The sequence below is a fragment of the Lipophrys pholis genome, assembly GCF_963383615.2.
Source record: "Lipophrys pholis genome assembly, chromosome: 20".
Classification (NCBI taxonomy): Eukaryota; Metazoa; Chordata; class Actinopteri; order Blenniiformes; family Blenniidae; genus Lipophrys; species Lipophrys pholis.
The window spans coordinates 12,680,752-12,699,265 of NC_137648.1; the positions used below are offsets into that span (position 1 = coordinate 12,680,752).

The 18,514-nt window shown below is 41.8% G+C and overlaps 2 protein-coding genes across 3 annotated transcripts; one reads left to right on the top strand and one right to left on the bottom strand.

Moving 5' to 3' along the window:
- Nucleotides 1–567: 567 nt before the first annotated feature.
- On the bottom strand, nucleotides 568–6,664 carry arl8 (ADP-ribosylation factor-like 8). 2 transcript variants are annotated; one of them, XM_080489372.1, is made up of 7 exons: nucleotides 6,256–6,607; nucleotides 4,517–4,835; nucleotides 3,801–3,861; nucleotides 3,571–3,718; nucleotides 2,239–2,322; nucleotides 1,976–2,127; nucleotides 568–1,253 (listed from the first exon to the last, which is right to left on the bottom strand). In XM_080489372.1, exons 4-7 carry the CDS (start codon nucleotides 3,712–3,714, stop codon nucleotides 1,205–1,207), a joined length of 429 nt encoding a protein of 142 aa, XP_080345498.1. In that variant the 5' UTR covers nucleotides 3,715–3,718; nucleotides 3,801–3,861; nucleotides 4,517–4,835; nucleotides 6,256–6,607; the 3' UTR covers nucleotides 568–1,204. The 2 variants fall into 2 exon arrangements, with proteins under 2 accessions (XP_080345498.1, XP_080345497.1); XM_080489371.1 differs by lacking the exon at nucleotides 4,517–4,835 and having other exon boundaries at nucleotides 6,256–6,664.
- A 916-nt stretch (nucleotides 6,665–7,580) lies between these two features.
- nsun6 (NOP2/Sun RNA methyltransferase 6) lies at nucleotides 7,581–15,168 on the top strand. The gene is made up of 12 exons (XM_080489712.1): nucleotides 7,581–7,669; nucleotides 8,471–8,575; nucleotides 8,692–8,847; nucleotides 8,934–9,022; nucleotides 9,201–9,307; nucleotides 9,585–9,738; nucleotides 9,841–9,922; nucleotides 11,147–11,266; nucleotides 11,577–11,721; nucleotides 11,811–11,956; nucleotides 13,494–13,619; nucleotides 13,691–15,168. The coding sequence occupies exons 2-12, from the start codon at nucleotides 8,501–8,503 to the stop codon at nucleotides 13,868–13,870; spliced, it is 1,380 nt and encodes a 459-aa protein (XP_080345838.1). The 5' UTR covers nucleotides 7,581–7,669; nucleotides 8,471–8,500; the 3' UTR covers nucleotides 13,871–15,168.
- The last annotated feature ends 3,346 nt before the right edge of the window (nucleotides 15,169–18,514 follow it).

Genomic DNA, 18,514 nt, shown 5'->3' on the forward strand with positions numbered 1-18,514 from the left:
TCAGCAAGTTTAAGGAATTCTTTTACCAGGTTAGAGATGGGAAAAGGAGTAAAAAAAAAGAAGAAAAAGTCACAGGCAGCCCTCCAGACACTGGGAACAGCTCGGTTAAGGCTGAGGATCAAGTATTGGAACTATGTAACGGACCATTAAGCTCATGTTTATGCTACTGAACAACTGAGCGGGCTCTCAGCTTCCCATAAGAGTGTCACCGGTTTGAAGGCGACTCGTTCGGATCCCTTTGTCTCAAAAGTATAAAAAGGAGTATGAGTTAAAAGAGACGAGGAGGCAGGAATCGGCAACCTTCTGTCGATACAAAACAGGACTAGGTGCCAACTCGCACGGATGAAAACCACGTCAATAAAGAGGAAATAAAATTAAATAAGTCATAATGCAACCCTTAAAAAAAAAAAACAGAGCATTTACATTTAAAATACTGTTAATAAAACTGAGCGCTGTACTTGCATTTAAAACCATGACGTAACGGTTAAGTTCGTTTCTTAAGAGGATACACAAAGGAGAGAAAAAAAAGTAGCATGCTAATGCTGTGAATGACACCATTCTGCACAATAATAACCAAGTACAGGCTCACAGGTAATAAAATAGGACTTTGTAGTTTCCGATGATTCAATGTGGCACCAGTAAGGTCTTTTTTTTTTTTCTAGTGAGATCAACCACCAACAGTAGTAGCTTATGAAACTGAAATCAAAGGTAACGGATATCAATAGCTGTGCTGAGAGTCAGAAGACGTCATGAGAACTTTATGAGTCATTGTGCAGTGTAACAAACCCTCCCACCAAAACAACCTCAACAACACTGTTTTGTGATAAATCAACTAAAAAAACAAAACAAAACAAAAAAAGCCACAACAGACCTGGTCCGTGTCTGGACTTCCCCATGGTGCTTATGGCGTCCCCTGATCTGACTGTAATGCAAGGTGATATTTATGTAGCGTCACTGGTAGGGGAGTCCTCTCCTCTGCTGTGAGAGTCTGATTTAAAGGTCTCTTCCTTCTTCCTGCTGACCAGGACGAGCACCGGCTCCACAGAAACTATTCCTATGTGGAGGAGTGTCGATGAAACGTTCCAAAATGTGTCATTTAAAAAAAAAAAAAAAGAATAAAGAAGAAGTAAACGATAAGCCAACAAGTCGTGCCACCGCGGGGCGGTGGTGCAGGTAGACAGGCCATCGCAGGCAGAGACGGGGGCTATCTGAGTCCAGCTCTGGAGGTCATCCACTCAAGGCCTTGGCACAATCTGGGGAGAGACGGACAGAGATTAGTGCTGGCAAGACAGCTGGTAGGACTTTTGTTTCAGCAGAAATAAGAAGTATACGTTTTAAAAAATGTGTAATTTTGTAAAACAGCAGCTCTGGATTTTCTTTGCAAGTGTAGGGCAGGCTTCTCCCAGAGTCGTGATGTTTTCCCAGCACTATTTTGTCCTAATTCGTGAGGGGACAAAAATAGATCTGAGCAGCTATTAACAACAATGTGGGAATAACAAGAAAAAAACTTGTGAGGGCTCATACTCTCACACGCAAAACACCTCTGATCTGGTTTCAGTGTGAAAAGATGGGATGAAAGTACGTTAGAGATTAACCGATCCACCAGCTGAGTGACAGCTGGTTCAGCTATTTACTCTAAATATCTGAGGATCAATTCTGCTGATTTCTTGGCGCTCTAAAGCCAGAAGGAACAGCGACACCTGGTGGGTTGCAGAAGTCAGTGCAGCTTCTTGATATCTGAAATGTAGACGCTGAGCATGTGACTTTAAAAAATGTACATCATCATGAAATTGTTGTTTTTTTTCCGTTTTAGATTTCTAAACAAACAAGTTGAAATGTGTGTATCCCAGCTGTGCCCTGGGGGCAGCTCAGCAGCTGGACGAAGGTGGGGCCATGATAATATTACAGTGTGTATTAAGAGTTTATTTAAACTGTTGACTTTATCACTTGTGCAGAATCAGCAGCCGTGTCTTACCCCTCTCCTGTCAGTGCACAGCAGGACTGTATGTGCCAGGGGTGGTCTTTGATGGAGCTCAGTGTGAGGTATTTGGAGATCTCGGCCGCAGACATGCAGTCCTTCATATCCTGCTTATTGGCAAATATCAACACAGCTGCTTTCCGCAGGTCCTGAGGGAGATGGACGGAGAACAATGGAACTACAACCTCACTTGCTCTGCCACCGTTTCAACCACAAGCTGTAAACGACTCAGCCTGGGAGACACCAAGATTGCGTTTTACCTCGTGAGCCAGCATCCTGTAGAGCTCCTCTTTAGAGATGGCCAGCCTCTCTCTGTCCGTGCTGTCCACCACCAGAATGATGAACTGCAGAGCAGAAAGGCACGAATCACACCCAGCAACCTCTTTTCAGAAAGACGTTCACGGGCAATTAAACGCAGCGTGGCAGGGGGGTCACTTCCGGGCCCAGAGCCTCGTCACAAAAGAGCAGAGGGCGCCGCGACACCGACAGCTCCTTTTTGAGATAAAATGAGAAAAGACCAACATCTGAAGAGATGTGACAGACATGACCCGAGAGGAAGGCAGAACACGGACCAACATGTGACCTTCATCCCAGTCGCTTCACACGACTGCCGTGTTGAAATGAAGAGAGAAAAACAAGTTATTCCAGCGAGGCCAGCATCCAATCTGCTAACTCGCCAAACCATATTATCGTCTTTGATGAGTGGAAAATAGTGTGACTTCTCACATTTATTTGCTCCGTCTGGTTAAAGTTAAAACAGCATCACAAAACTTTGACCAAGTTTAGTTTACTGGGTTTACGTCAGTCGGCCCAACGTGAGAGTTGCTTTCTTCATTACGATGGAAATAACCAAAAATGTAAAACTCTGATAAGCAGCGTGAATCTGAAAATAATACTTTAAAAGCACAACAAAAGTGGAACAAACAGATATATATATATATATAAGGAGAAAATGTGTTTTTGCCAGACTTATAATTAATCAACAGTGAAACAAAGTTGTATGTTAAATTACCATACATACCATAAAGGCATTCTACCATCAAATCGAGACAGACGGGCTAAAAGAAGAAAATTAGCAACTATTTAACAAATTAGTTGACCAATCAAAACATCCACAAAGACAGTTCAGTCTATGAAGTGTAAGAGAGCAGTAAAAAAATAAATAAATAAAAAGCAACAAGTTTTATTGGTTTGTTTTGGTCTGAAACTGTAGAAAAATGCAGAGAAATCTTTATTATAGATGTTTAGTTGAAATAAAATAAAAAACAACCTAGTTAGTTTCAAAGGAATTTTCTGACAACCGGTTGTATATGTGTGGTCCAACAGGCCGGGTTTAACCCTTTACTGAATGTCCCATGTCATGAATTGGGTTTGTGTTACTATTGTGAAACTCTCTCCGGGGTCTCCCACACATCTGCCCCCGCGGCCGAGAGCAGCAGCTGACCCCCGGCTTTACATTTCAGACGCTTTTGTGATCGGGCTGACCTCTTGACTTTGGGCGGACCCCGCTGCCGTCTGCGCTCCGAACAAACACGCCAGCTGCTGAGCTCGGAGGGGAGGAGAGTCCGGCGGAAAGAGGCACCGTTTCTCACCTCTGTGTTGGAATAGTAGGTGTTCCAGGAGGACCTGAGGGACTCCTGCCCTCCGATGTCCCACATCAAGAAGTGCGTGTTCTTCACCACGATTTCCTCCACGTTGCTTCCGATGGTGGGCGACGTGTGGACCACCTCGTTCATCAAACTTGAGCAGAAACGTCGAGTGAGCATTTGCGAGCGCGCTCAATCTTGAGAAGCTCACAAAAATAAAAAGCAATGGTACTTACAACTGGTAGAGGATAGTGGTTTTCCCCGCGTTGTCGAGTCCCACGATGATCACTTTGTGCTCTGAAAAATGAACGCAACCCATTCATTATCATTTTCCCCCTATAATCTGTAGGAAATTCAATTACCAGGAGGCCAAAAAAAACAAAACACAAAACAAAACATGTGTGAACTAAAACACGTCACTCAGTCAGTGTAAAAACATTACGTGGCACTGAAAGCATTCACGCCATTCACTGAAGCACATTGAAAATCATAAAAGCTGAACTTCCTTCCTTCCTCGACTCTTCCTGACCTCATTTTTCCCCAAACATAGCGACGACCTACAGCAACCCCCTCTCCATTCATAAGCCAGGCCACAACAACAGGGAGGGTTCTGATAACTGAAGCGAGGCAAACAGAGACGGAGCAAATACCAAATCAGAACAGACACGCTCATGACAAAATAGCCCAGACGAGTGTTTTGACTTTTCTGCCCTCCTGAGGCCTCCGTCTGCCCCAGAGGAAGGAAGTCTGCTCCGGCGACTCGCAGTTCTGAAGCTAAACTGTGCGGGGTTTTCAAAAACACGTGTATCGCTTCCTCAAAGAGGAGCTACCGAGAGGCCACTCGCTCAGCAAAATTAACAGCAGAGAAAAAAATAAATAAATAAAATAAAAAAATCACTGAACACAATCAACTGATAATTTCACCCAATTTGAGATGCTCATCCACACTTACAGTAACACCAGAGGAGATTACAAGTTTCCATCGTCCCGTCTGGTAAGTTGCGTCTCCTTCTGTCCACACTGCGTTGATTACGTGCATTTAGAGGCAACTTTGAGTCGGACGATTTCACTCAGTCGACACTGTAATCTTCTTAAGTGAGTGAAACTTGACACTGGGATCAGTGTAATCCTGAGTTAGGGATGGTAAGTAGGTGTAGGTGTAGAGGCTGCCGTCCTCCAGGCCAGGCAGTATTACCACAGTGGTGAAAGGAGTCACCACCAAAGGCCTTGACACTAATTCTCTGCGATCATGTTCAATTTTCGTACGGAAACTGTTGGAAGTGTGTAAAAATTTGGATTAAAAAAACGACACAATGACGAACGAATACAATGACATGGAAATTTACGTTTTTACTTGTTTCTCTGTACACTGTAACTCTTCTTTTTACAACAACAATTCCCTCTATATGGACTAGTTCAGACTTCAAGCTGACTATCAATTTGGACTCTCTTTTGTTTGTATAGCAAATATTGCCAGTGGGTGATAAGTCTAGACTGCAGGCAGGCCAGTTTTACACCCAGAGCAATGCATTACTATGATTCAGTCAAATGACTTCAATTAAAATGGGCTTTCGAAGGAGACATCTCAGCATATTGTTTGTGTCTCGCTCGTGTTTTAGGTTTGGTGAATGCAGTGGTGCTCAGACCTACTTTCACAGAGGTTTTTTTTACTTCAGTTCTGCCTGAACACCTGAAGGTCAGCCAGCTCGGATCCTTTTCAGCCGCCTCTTCCATGCAGAGACTTCTCCAGAGTATTTTAATTATTTTTTAGTGCAGCAGATGATTGAATTCACACCCTCTCCCCTGTTACTCCTTAAACTTATTCTCAAACTGTTGAATAAGGGTTCACTCCTCCTCTAAGTACTACCTACTTGTTGAATACCGAGATATTCCATCAGCAGATCTCCTTTGTTGTCTTTGTTCCATCTTATTTGATGCCTAATTTTCCAAGTACAACAACATTTTCACATTTACTAAAGGACAATAATTTCAAATGCACTGTATTACACAAGGGCAATATTATTTGTAAGCTTTTTGCAATAATTTCAACTAAAATGACCCACATCTACTACTAAAACGACACGAGTAGAAAATAATAGAAACAGTTGAGAACATGCAATATTCTTTCCAGCTTTTTGCAAACATCTATATATTTGGACTAAACAAGAATCCATAGTGTCCTAACTTGTTGCATTAAATGAGAAAGGAGCAACAGCTGCATGATTTGTGACTTTCCTCTGAGGCAAATCACTCAACACACATCTGATTCTGAGTGAGGCCAGACGGGGGAGAAGAAAAAAAAAAAGAAACTCTCCAGAAAGTGAGGAAAAATGTTTACACCAAGTCCCAGAGAGAGGACTTGTGCTGACTGACAACTATGATACTTAAGGTAACCACGTTGGTTGACACACGGATTAATAGCAGCGGTTGTCCGCCGAGTGAGCTTGTCCACAAAAGTGCCGTTGAACTGGTTGTTGTTGTCGTGCGAGTGGAACAAAGACAGTTCAGCTGGCAGGGCAGCCGGAGTGCTGAAGCCAAAGAGATGTGCGGCGAGATAATTCTCCCCCATCTGTTACCGCTGCTCACTTTGTGCTCACGGGCGAACACTAACACTTCACATTATCCCCGGCTGAGCGGCTCGTGCGAGGGAGGGGAGCCGCAACAACCCCCCCTTCCCCGACCGACACCCACCTTGGTTACAGAAGAAGCTCCAGAGTTTGGCGAATATGAGGCCCATCGTTGAGGTGGATACCGACGTCTCTCTGTCCGTCCCGTACAGCGGCCGGGCAGCTCCGAGCTTCTCCGCTTCTTCGTCCGCACGGCGCAGTCCGCGGCTAGCTAACATTAGCTGGATGGTCTCTTTTCTGCACGGACTCCATGCGACCCGGTAACATCCAGAACGAAACCGATGAAGAGATAAACACGGTGGCGTGGTGACTTCTGATCACGGGCTGTCTGTCAAGCCTCCACAGTGTCCAGACCGGAGGGGTTGTTGGAAAGCAGCTCGAAGTGGACTGCGCTGGTTAACGGCTCCGCTCCCTCTGCCCGTTAGCTGCCAGCTCCGGTGCTACGGCCAGAAATGCAACGCACACAATTCAGTGGTTTTCCGGTTACGCGATGACGTCAAAGCCTATACGTTGGCTTTTTAAAAACTTTACTTGAAAGGCAAATGGTCTTTATCGTCTTCCATATCTGTGTGTGATAAAGTAAATAGATGCTTAAAAAAAAATCCGGAAAATGAAATTCCAAGTAACTAACCTTTAATGAATATATAATTTTCCTGAATGCAATCACAAATAACTCAATATAACAGGTTTGTATTTCAGCTATCACAATACACAAAAGTGCTCAAATCATGTTCACTTTTTTTCTTCAGAAGTGAGATAGACTCATCCAACAGAGGAGATTTTTATTTTTGGAGACTCTCTCCTTTCGTAATAAATATTGTCCATCAATGTGAAATTCAAATTTCTGCACATTATATCCTGCAAAAAACACACATAACACATTGATACCTGTTTGGTTTTTTTGCAAACAATTCCTCATTTGATATTGGATTGTCCATCCATCCATCCATCCATTCATCCATCCATCCATCCAACCAAACGATATTTTTAATCACAGAAAGCTCTATCTCTAAACGCCAGATTAAGTTCAGTTATCATCAGAATATTATAATCTGAATAACCTTTGTTTTTCCTCTTTTTATTTGTTCTTTATTTATTTTATAACCTTTACATTATAGATGGATAGATAGATAGATAGATAGATAGATAGATAGATAGATAGATAGATAGATAGATAGATAGATAGAAATAACTATTTTTAGCTTTTCAGTTCGAGCTTTTACTAATAATTAATGTGTGTGCTCCACTTCACCGAATGTTTCCTGAAACATATTTGAAACACTTGTAAGGACGAGGAAATATATATCTAAATGATAAGAAATTATATCCAAATAACTGCACGCGCACAAAGACAAAAAGAACTTTGAGCCATGTGATCACGCCGCTGACGTATGCGGAAGTGGCAGCAGCCCCTCACATGTGAAAAGCAATAGACAGAGAAGCAGACAGAGGAATAAAACCACTTTCAGAACGTTTAGGTCAGTATGGCGATACAAATTCGCACGACGAATGTTTGCCCTGACATGTTATTTATTGTTGGGAGCATATATTTTTTTCTTCGGTTACCGATACAGAATATTATTTGTTACTCGAGCATCTCGCATTGAAATATCATAGCGGTTGATTGAAAGAAAGAAGTGAAAAGTGGTCCTTATGCATTCATTTCCTCTTCATTGGCTTTTTTCGTGTTTGTTTTCGCGCTTCTCTGATTTGCCTTTATTCTTGTTCCTCTTGCTGTTATTATTATTATTATTTTATGGCCATACCGTGTTTATTGTCATGATAACATTGTAGGAGCGAATCGAATGTGTTTAGTAATTTCAGTGTTGGTTTATTACACTCAAAACAATAAACGGGATTTACAATATTAAACCTTAATTTAAAATCTTAAACTAAGGTTCATTTCTCATAAGATGGAGACATGGTGTTAATTGACTATAAAAACACACGAAAATGGTTCTAACCTCATTCCTTTTTATTTACTTATTGGCACATAGACAGGATATCAAATTAGACATTTTTCAAACAATGCAGCTCCATTATGAGATTGAATTATCAATGTCACCATTACTTACTCACAATTGTTTCTATTTGAGTGCATATCCATGTAGTTATTAGATTTAATCATACTATAATCAAAATGCACAGAATAAATCAAGCTTTGGTTCTGTTTCTTACTCGACTGGTCTTTCCCAGCTTCTTCTGCACTCTTTCACCACTTTGTTCATTTCCAAATTAACTCAAAAGTTGTTTACTTTTTTTTTTTTTTTTTTGCAAAGGCTGGAGTTGTGTGAAAAAACCCTGAAGACATGTCGATTTTTCCAAACATTTCCTTGAAGCCTGAAGTGATGGACTATCTTAAAAGTGTTTTCATGAACAAGGAGGTAACAAAATGATGTCTTATAGATAATCAGAAATGATTTCACCTGAAATTTGGTTTCCTAGCACTTCTAACATGTTTTGTATGTTTCATCTGTCCACTGGTTTCCGTTGTGTTCAGGTTCTTGCAGCCGTGGGTCCTCGAGAGGCTGAGTGTCGCTTCCAGAAGCTGCTCTCGTGTCTCTCTCATCCACCGTCGTACACGTGTGTGCGGGCCAGCACTCATCTGGCTCCCTTGGAAGAAATCCACGACAAGCTGGGAGAGGAGCTGAAAAGGGTGAGTCTTTTTATGTTGTAGTTTGACTGTGGATGTGCTCAGCAGACTCAGAATGATCTCTCGGCATGTTGTTATTTTTGAAGCAGCAGATGTCGAGCTCCTCAGACAACCACGTTCAGATTCTTCCACACCCGCAAGTGACAGATGTGCTGCTTCTTCCTGTCGACGGCCCCAGGTATGTGAGAAATGTCGGTGCCAAGTCAAGGAAAAATTCTGCTGGCCTCACCACATATTTCTGAAGCCCACAAACCACATGGAAGTTCAGGAACTCCAGATACAACTGCAGTTGTAATCACAGCAGTGAGACCGTTTGTCTGAGCGGAGGGTGTTGGTGTTTCCTCTGGTGTTCTCAGACCCGTGAAGCAGCTCAGCTCAGAGGTGGTGGTGGGCGCTCAGTGTGGGAACGCCGTACTGAGAGGAGCTCACGTCTTCGCCCAGGGAATAATCGCCAGCCCCAAGTGTAAGACGCACTTAAAACATTGGGAGTTTCCATGTTTTTCCGATGTGTGCATAGTTTTTCTCTGTGCTGTTGTTACCTCGTACACCCCAGAAACATGCATTTGCGGTGAATTGGTGTCTCAGAATCGCCCCTGGGCATGAGTGTATGTGATCTGTCACTGAGTTTGATGTAGTGGTATAGAAGATAATAACCATGCTCCCTCTTCTGTTGAGACATGAAAGTCAGTTTGTCTGACTTGACTTCATGTTTTCATCCTGAGCTGTGCTCTTTCTCTTAGACATGAAGGTAGGGGATATGGTGTCTGTCTTCTCCGACCTCAATGGCAGCTGCACTCGCGGGGCCACGACCTTCCAGGGCAAGAAGGTGTTTGTGGGAAATGGAGTTGCAGAAATGGACAGATCCAGCATTTTCTGCACCGGTGAACCTGCCAGGTAAATACATGTTGTGCCCCCGTTGCTCTCATGGCTCTTTTATGTTTTCAAAAAAATCTGAGCTTTCTCCAGAAGGGTCTCACAGTGACTCTGTGCTTTCAGAGGTGTAGGTATCCGGATGGTGGAGCCTCTTTACCAGAGTCCCTCCTTTGATGGTGTTCTGCCCAGCCTGACCTTCCTTCAGGTATTTCTATTGATTACACACTTATAACATCATGTCAAGGTTATTCTTAATCACCGTCTTTCAATTAAGTCGTCATAGTGAGGTTTTTGTTGCATGAGCTTCTTTGGTCCAATCAAAAACGCACACACAATTATGAAATTATTGGTTATTTTCATAATTTAATGACGCCCCTTTCATCTATAAACTGTGGTCACAGATAGGATTTTGCATGCAGACTTTCAGAAAGGACAGTACTTCACTGAAAATACACATTCCTGAGTGTTTTAGCTCCATTCAGTCGTCGCCACTGCGGGATCTTGTGAGCCACATGTTTGATTTGGCCCAAGTTTTAGTCGGTGTTCTTTCCTAACCCAACTTGCGCTGTTGGAGGTTAAGACACTTCATTACTTTATTTGAATAAGCTACTGTCAAACACTGGAAAAATTCTGCCGCAACCTTCAAAAGGAAAGCATCGCAGTTGTGTTGCGTGGATACAACTGGAGCGGCTCAGCTGGTAGAGCGAGTCGTCCTTCAATCACAATGTTGCTTTGATAGAAGTTGAACTCCTTAAACAGCAGCTGTCGCCATAAATGTGTACGTGAATGAGACGGTGTGAAGCCCTTCGATTGTACTGAACTGGAGGAACTGCCTCATATAAGTAACGTGCAGTTACCACACTGATGTTCATTAATATTATAATTTGTCATTCATCTCTAGCAGGCAGTCAAGGACAATATCGAACACCTATTATTAATCTGTAATGGATTTGACCGTTTTTAAAACCTTTTTTCTTTAAAGCTCTGAGTCTTGGAGGTGTTTTTACAGATTGTCATGTTTAAGTGCTTTTTTTTTTTTTTTTTTCCTTTTCTGTACCAATGACGTACCTTCAGATTGTAGCACAGCCAAGTTCATTGGGTAGGTGTGTGTACAAAGACAATGAATCTCATCTATACAGACCTTTTAAGACCATAAATGCATCTTTTAAGTGTCAAAGATGAAAACAATTTCAATATTGTTCCTTGAAGCTTAGAGGCAGCCTAAAATGTCTTGTATAGCAGCAAATAGCAAATAATAATATTTATTATAGAGGATGCAAAAAACTGAAATGATGAAAAAAAAGTGATTAGTAATGTTTAGAATCTTTTTTTAATTATTTTTTAGGTCTTTTAAGAGACTTTCTTTCCCCAAGTTTGAGGCAGTCAGAAAAAATTATTATTATTATTTTTTTTGGCCTCTGTTGTGCAGAACCTGCCGTCTGTGGTGGTCGGTCACGTCCTTGGCCCTCGTCCTGGAGAGCGAATCCTGGACATGTGTGCTGCACCTGGAGGAAAGACCTGCCACATCGCCGCTCTCATGGGGGATCAGGTACCCTAAACTCTTGCAGACCACGGTTACAATTCAGGAATTAATGTTTGTTCTCTAAATCAATGTGTATTCACATGTTTTGAGATCTGTCTTGTTTTCTCTTGCTGTAGTTTAGGTTGCTTCAGTTAATTTCCCTCAAGTTGTCTATTTCAGTTTGATGCAGTGTTAAAAAAAATCTTGTTGTTTAAGTTCATTTAAGTGTGGCCTTTATTTCACATGTTTAAAGTCACTGGGTTGATCGGAAAAAGTGTCAGTGGCTGTTTAAGTGTCTCGTTTCTGACTTTTTGTGTCTTTCTGTTTCTCCTCACAGGGAGAAGTGGTGGCTTTGGAGAAGAGTCGAAATAAGATCGAGCGTATTTGTCGAAATGCACACATGTTGAATTTGCAGAGCATCAAGACATTTTGCTTTAACAGCATTCAGGCTGTGAGCAATGACCCTGCTCAGTTGACTGAAGGTAAACTTTTGTCTTTCTGATTCAATGCTGTAAATCTTGCTGTTTTTTCCCCGAGTCACTTAATTAAAATGTTACGTGCTTTACTCTAGGCCCACCATTTCCTCCGGAGAGCTTCGACCGGGTGTTGCTGGACGCTCCCTGCAGCGGCCTCGGACAGAGACCCAACATGGCCCTCAGCTTCAGCCTGAAGGAGCTCCGCTCCTACCAGCCGCTGCAGCGCAAACTGTTTCATGCGGTACGTTTACTTTTTGTGTTTCTACCCACGCTTCACTCTCCTTTGTGTCTTCTGCTGCTGTCAGTTGACAGTAACTCAGGTTGACCCCTAGGTGGCAGCATTACAAATACTTTACCCTGGTATGCAGCGCAAGTTGATCATGTTGGAATGGTGCTGTATAAGATAGTTCAAACTTTAAATCTATTTGTGATATAAAGGTGAAGAGGAGCCACAATCTCCTGAAGACTGACTGAGATCACTCTATTAATGTTTGCATGATAATTCATGAGAATGCCCATACGCCTAAACACTCTCAAACTCCTCTGCAAATAGAAATCTGATTGAGTGGCACGCCAGTGAAATCCTCCATAAATTATTTGCATGAAAGTTACAGCTTCTTCTTTTAAACTACTTATTCAGGCAAACAACAGGATTTAAAAACCCTGACGCAGATATGCTGATATTGATATTGATGAAATGTGTCTTTGAAGGAGCCACATGTTCAGCTGTGAAAGAAAAAAAGTGGGTGAAAAAAACGAAAAGAAATCTCCTCAGGCCACCTTTAACAACCTGCTCAGTATTCCCCATGCACATAAAACACTTGAGTTGAGGCTGTCGGATGAGGTCCAGCACAGAGGACATCATTTACTGTGTTGACACATAGTTCTCTATCAGTGTCTGTCAGAGTCTCTTCAAGGTTGTTCAGCGTGCGGGCTGGAGACAGACGCCTTTCTGAAGGATGTATGTGCAAGTGCTTGTATGTGACACACGCTGGCAGGTTTTGAATTATGTGACAAGTGAGAGTTAAACCTGTAATGACTGGTGTTGTCCACTAGGGGGCAGTACACACAACAATAAGGACATGCACTTTATTGCAGGATGAGGTGCCGAAATGTCATCCTCACGACTTAGACGATTTTTACAGGATAGGAGACATCAATGTCAAAGACTTACTGATTGTTGTGGGGAGCTTCGTCACGGTGAACAATAAAGACATTTTCCACGCTGTCATTACTCTAAAACAGAGGATCTAATTGTACGTATTTAATAGTTTCAGTTTTAGGTAGATCTTGATTTGAGAGCACGCCTCGGTTTTTTTTCCTTCAGTTTTTGTTCTTTGGTTTCTAAAAGCCTTGACGTGACAGAAAATGATTCAACTGGTAAAGCTGCAGTGAAATCATGTTGAGGGCAGTGCTGTTCATTTTTTTCCTGCGCTTTCAGTCCTGGGTCGGCCATTTTTGTGTTTTTTATTGTAATGTGAGTTTTGCTTTCACAGAGTCTTTATGGCTTTGCTCAGTGTGGCCACCTGATAACTGACATAAAGCCTCTTTAAATCCTCTGATAAATATTTACTTGAACCGTCCGACACAGAAAAAAATGCAGACTCATTTTTGTAAAAAGTTAATAGAAAAAAGGGTCATCCTGGGAAAAGGAATCCCCCCAACCCCCACTTGTGTCCAACTGCTGCATCACCCCCCCCCCCCCCCAACTGAGAATAAATACTCTAAAATAGTGATTGAAGTCAGTCTGGGATGCTCTTGGTGTTGTCTTGGTGCAGGCCGTGCGGTTGTTGAAGAAAGGAGGCGTGTTGGTCTACAGCACCTGCACCGTAACGCTGGCCGAGAACGAGGAGCAGGTAGCCTGGGCCCTCCACACCTTCCCCTGCCTCACGCTTCAGCCACAGGTAAAACCCATCCACAAACGCACCCGGAGACTCAGAGAAGCGCCTCTGACTCTCGCTCTCCCTCACGGCAGGAGCCCCACCTCGGGGCAGAGGGCATGCTGGGAGCCGGCCTGTCACCTGAGCAGCTGCGCCTCCTCCAGAGGTTCAGTCCCGAGCTGAGCTGGGATCAGACGGCAGACACCGGCATGGACCCCCGCAGAGCCGACAGCGACACCATCGGCTTCTTCATCGCCAAGTTCCTGAAAAACTGATTACTGGCATGTTTTCTCGTCGAGCCCCGTCACACGAGACGGGAACAACCGTGTTTATGCTACGACACTGTGCGAGCGCTGACGGGCCGGTGTTGACAAAGAGCTCACTGCGCTGTTTACAGCATCTGCTTCCTAACAGCTGCTCTCTAAAACTACGGGCCATATAGGGATAAGCTTTATAAACACTTAGGGCAGGAGGAGGAGGAGGAGGAGGAGGAGGAGGAGGAGGAGGAGGAGGGAGGCACGTGGGGATGAAGACTGAATGAGTGCTGGCGAATGCAGCAGTGCTCGTGTCGCCATAACAACAGTGACGACACAGCTGCTATGGCGACCGTGGATTCGCTGGACGAGGGAGCGCGGATCAGGAAGTAGTGTGCAGAAAGAGGTCATGGGAGGTATTAACAATTTAGTGTGAGTCTTTGGTCGGGCTGGAGTCAGCTGGGACGTCTAATTAGCGCCGACGACGTCTGCGATCAGGACGCACCAAACACACAAAGTACAACAATTATTCTCCCAACTTAAACAAGGTTTAAAACAAGTTTTGTTGTTGTTCTGTGATTACTTTGGGACATTTACAAGGCACCAAATAAATATTTGATAAAAGCTTTTCAACACTGCTTAATGCAGTTTAGCAGATGTGAGTACAAGTCATTCTATTCATACATATAATAAAACCTCTGAATCGATTACATCATCCAAAGCACAAAGTGATGAGTAAAATGGTTGGTTTGGCCTTAAAATGTATCAAAAATTCCTACATCAAAGAACATAAAAAAAACAAAAAAAAATGCGAAAAATGACTAATTTCAACCTTGTAATCACTTCAAACATGAAGTATTTCAGTCTATGTAATAAATCCAAGTTTCACCGTTTTCATGGATCCATTAGTTCCTCACTGACAAATATGTTGCAGCTTGAACAAATTTAATATCACAAAGCATAGAATTCTAATTACAATTTGACGAGAATCTTTATTAAGAGGTAGAATGATGTTTATTTGTCAATCAGACATCATCAACAAGTTTAATAATCAAAAAACTAAACATACTCGGCTGTAACTTCACAATATCTTTCGAATCATTTTAGGTTTGGAGTAAAAATATTTCCATGCTTCATAACTAAAGATTAATTAAAGCATATTTAAAAATATAACATATTAGACAGGAAAAACTGCACAAAGCAATAAAAAGTATTGACTGTTTGCCTCTGTGAGGTGATAATTGTGTTCTATTTGTACTATAAAGCTCCCTGGTGTGCTGGCGTTGCTCAGTTGAACATTATTAAAACGTTCTGAGCTGAATACTGGACATTTGTCGATACAGTGAAATCACTTCACACTACAAACTTAATGTTAAACAGAGTTAACAGATGGCTTCTCTGTTAATCTCAAGGGGGGGGATTATTTTAATAAGTTTTCCCAAACATAATTAAAATCTTCCATATGAGGAGTCTCAATCCTATATGACGATAGTGTTAAAAAACATTTGTTACACGGTCCTATGCCGCCTAAAAACGGTAAATATGGAGGTTAATGGTATCTTCACTTATTTGGTCTGTGCAGATTGGACTGTGAGTTCCCATTAAAGCTGCATGCCGAGCGTGATTTATAGATTTGTGCCTGCAGTGCACAAACATCTGGCCCGCTCTGCTGTCACGCCGCATTTTTGAGGACCTTCACGACGACCTCGGCTCAATCCCTCTTCCTGGGAATACCATCAGACCACCATCGGTCCACACACACGTCCACGCCGCACTTCACCTCCCTGGATCCATCGCTGCATGTGGGGGCTGATTAAAATGGCTGCTCGACTCGCTGCAGCACTCCAGATTTTTGAAACATTTTTGTTTTTTTATCAGTGTTTTTATCCTCCCTTTTCTTCTCATCTGTTTTCAGCGGCATTCAAATTCAGAGATCAAATCAGCTGCATTTCCGGGAGTGCTTGTTTGTCTATTTTGGAGGCAGGCAGCTGTGTGCAGCTATTTTCGCTGCATCCCCTCACGGTGTTGTCATTCATGTGGAGGTTGTCATGACAACGCGGGAGGCAGTGCCGGTGAGTCTACCTCAATTTTTCAGTAGAGTTTCAGATGGACTATTTATAGACCGCACTTCCCTCCTCGGACTGTCTGGGTCTCCTCACAAAGCACACGTCAACATCTTCTCCCTTCACGTCTGTCCCGTGTTGCCAACTTTATTCTTCATATTTACGCATTATGTACATACACATGTACACCCATAGAAAATGTGTTGTGCCACCAACGTAGCATAGAAACGGAGGAGTTTTTATTCTTACAATTGTCAGGCAGAATTGTATTGTATTGGGTAGGGCTGTTTGTGTGTAAACGGGGGCAGAGTGCACAGACTCAAACCAAAGTTTAGCATTCATGAATTAATACACAGTCGTTTGGACTATGGAGGATTCAGAGCAGTTAAGAGCTGAAACAGATCCTATGAACACATGGCAGAAAAATAATGATGAAAAAAAAAAAAAAAAACTGTTCATATGGTAAACATTTTGAATGGTTTTCGTTTTTCCAAATGCATCTTTTTAATTTTTTGTGAAGAACACACCAAATCAAGATCCTCTGAACTAAAGAGTTAAAAGTGGGAGTCAAACAACACTGATTAGAAAAAAGGGGATTGGACCCAAACGATGACCCATGACAGGAGTTCCGTTGACAGATGTACATTAAATCGCAGTGTCATATCAAATTGCTTTCACTTGAAACCAGCGTGAATCAGTAAAAGTGCAGAAAAAAGGGTGTACCAATGTTATAAAATGTTTCTGGACCCATACAAAGAACAGTACTGCATGTAAGAGAGGAAGTTACTGTTGAACTCGTTTGTCTTGTAAGGCAAGACTAAGGTGCGCCTCAAAAGAGGCATAAATATGTCAAAAAAAAAAAAAAAGAAATAGAATTACGGACGTAGAATTAAACAAAAAAGAAAGAAAGAAAGCAGTAAATGAGTAGAAAAGTAAAAGGGAGTTGACGGGCAGTTTGGGAAATACACGGATTAGAATTGAAGCACTCTCACGCTGCATTATTCTTTTGGAAAGACGGAGCTCAGGTTAGCCCCAAAATGTCTTCATTTATTACTGTTTTTTATCCAGATGAAGCTGCTTTCAACTGTGTCTGGTCCAATCGCAGCAATCCAGCCTCGCGCTTCTTTAGTCGATCTGTTCAGCTGACACTTCAAACACATAGGAAGCTATTGAAGCTTTAGCGGTCGGTCCTGAGAAGATATGACACACTTCATTTACGCCCATTGTTTTTTTTTTTTGCCACATTTATCAATTGTGGCTCTATCTTCGACCTGTCCATGATGTAACCTGCCTTCGCTCTTAGTTGGCTGCAATGGGCAAGGTAACTTAGAAAAACGACGATGCCATCAGTTATTGAACACATGATAGAAAAAAAGAGAGAGAGAGAGAGAGAGAAAAAAAGAAAAGAAGCCAAGAACAATGTCAGAATCAACCTTGAAAGAAAATGTGCCTGTTTAATGGGATGTCTGTGAATGTGCCACTGTGGCGAAGAAGCCACATGTCTGAATGTGCACCAGAACAAACAGACAATGGAGCAAACGTAAAGCAGCAGCGCGCTCCTTACCAATGGTGTTATTAAAGAGGAATGTTTGAAGTTGGCTCAGACAACAGAAAAAGAAATAATATCCTTTTACTTTTAGACTTTGAGTGAATTTGATTCCCCGTGCATTTTTACTTTTACTTGCCAGAAAGATTTATTTATTTATTTCCTTCAACGGCTTTTATTCAAAGAGGTTTGTGAACTTTTATCTATGACAAATGTGTGTATATGCAAAAAAAATAAAATAAAAAAGCTAACTTTTCTGATTTGTGTTTTGTTGGTTTCAGATTAAAGACGTTTTAAACAAATGTCTATGGGACGTGTGTTGGCAAATAATTATTTAGTTCTGGTAAAAACATTTTAAAGTGGATGGGACAAGCTCCAGAAGCGAATTATAACACGTATTGAAAGTCTGAACTGGTCTCTGCTGCACAAAAGAGCATCTTTTGTTGGATGCAGAACTGAGGATGACGATCAAATTTGGTGGGAAAACACTCCACAATCAGCCAATAAACACATTCATAGTGTTTAAAATTCAAGTGAAATATGTATATTCCACTACTTTTTTGCATCTGAAAAAATTTGAATACAAAAGAAATGTATAAAAAGAGAGAAACGTCCATATATAAATGTATTATCATTAACTGAAGGATTTCAAGCCTTTTTTAAACCTGATTTCTTTACAATTTCAGTCTAAAATTCCTGAAATGTATAATTTCATAAGATCAGATTTTCTTTTCCATTTTCTAGCCAATAGCCATTGTTGTCATTGATATAATATAAAATAATACCTCCAACGATTTAGTTTATATATAGTCACAGTCCAAAAAAAACCAATACATTTTTCTATGATACGCTAATTTTGGAGATGCACCTGTTTGTTCAGAGGAGTTTGTATTAAGTTTGTATTCATTTATGTTTAGTGGCTGAAAACTGCCTTTGTTCCCGATTAAAGTGTAAAATAGTGAGGCTGTTACCTTTGTGTTAAACAAAGCCGGCTGTTTGTGAAAGTGACGTGAGAGTGATATTAAACTTCTCGGTTTATTAGGCACACCAAGCTGA

What these genes read in the sequence shown, in the direction of transcription:
- nsun6 (XM_080489712.1), top strand. Translation starts at nt 8,501, where the DNA reads ATGTCGATTTTTCCAAACATTTCCTTGAAGCCTGAAGTGATGGACTAT. An exon ending in TGGGAGAGGAGCTGAAAAGG is followed by an intron (nt 8,848 to 8,933) that starts GTGAGTCTTTTT and finishes TTTTTGAAGCAG; the next exon opens with CAGATGTCGAGCTCCTCAGA. An exon ending in CCCTGCTCAGTTGACTGAAG is followed by an intron (nt 11,722 to 11,810) that starts GTAAACTTTTGT and finishes GCTTTACTCTAG; the next exon opens with GCCCACCATTTCCTCCGGAG.
- arl8 (XM_080489371.1), bottom strand. Translation starts at nt 6,409, where the DNA reads ATGTTAGCTAGCCGCGGACTGCGCCGTGCGGACGAAGAAGCGGAGAAG. An exon ending in ACAGGATGCTGGCTCACGAG is followed by an intron (nt 2,128 to 2,238) that starts GTAAAACGCAAT and finishes CATCTCCCTCAG; the next exon opens with GACCTGCGGAAAGCAGCTGT. An exon ending in TGTGCACTGACAGGAGAGGG is followed by an intron (nt 1,254 to 1,975) that starts GTAAGACACGGC and finishes GTCTCTCCCCAG; the next exon opens with ATTGTGCCAAGGCCTTGAGT.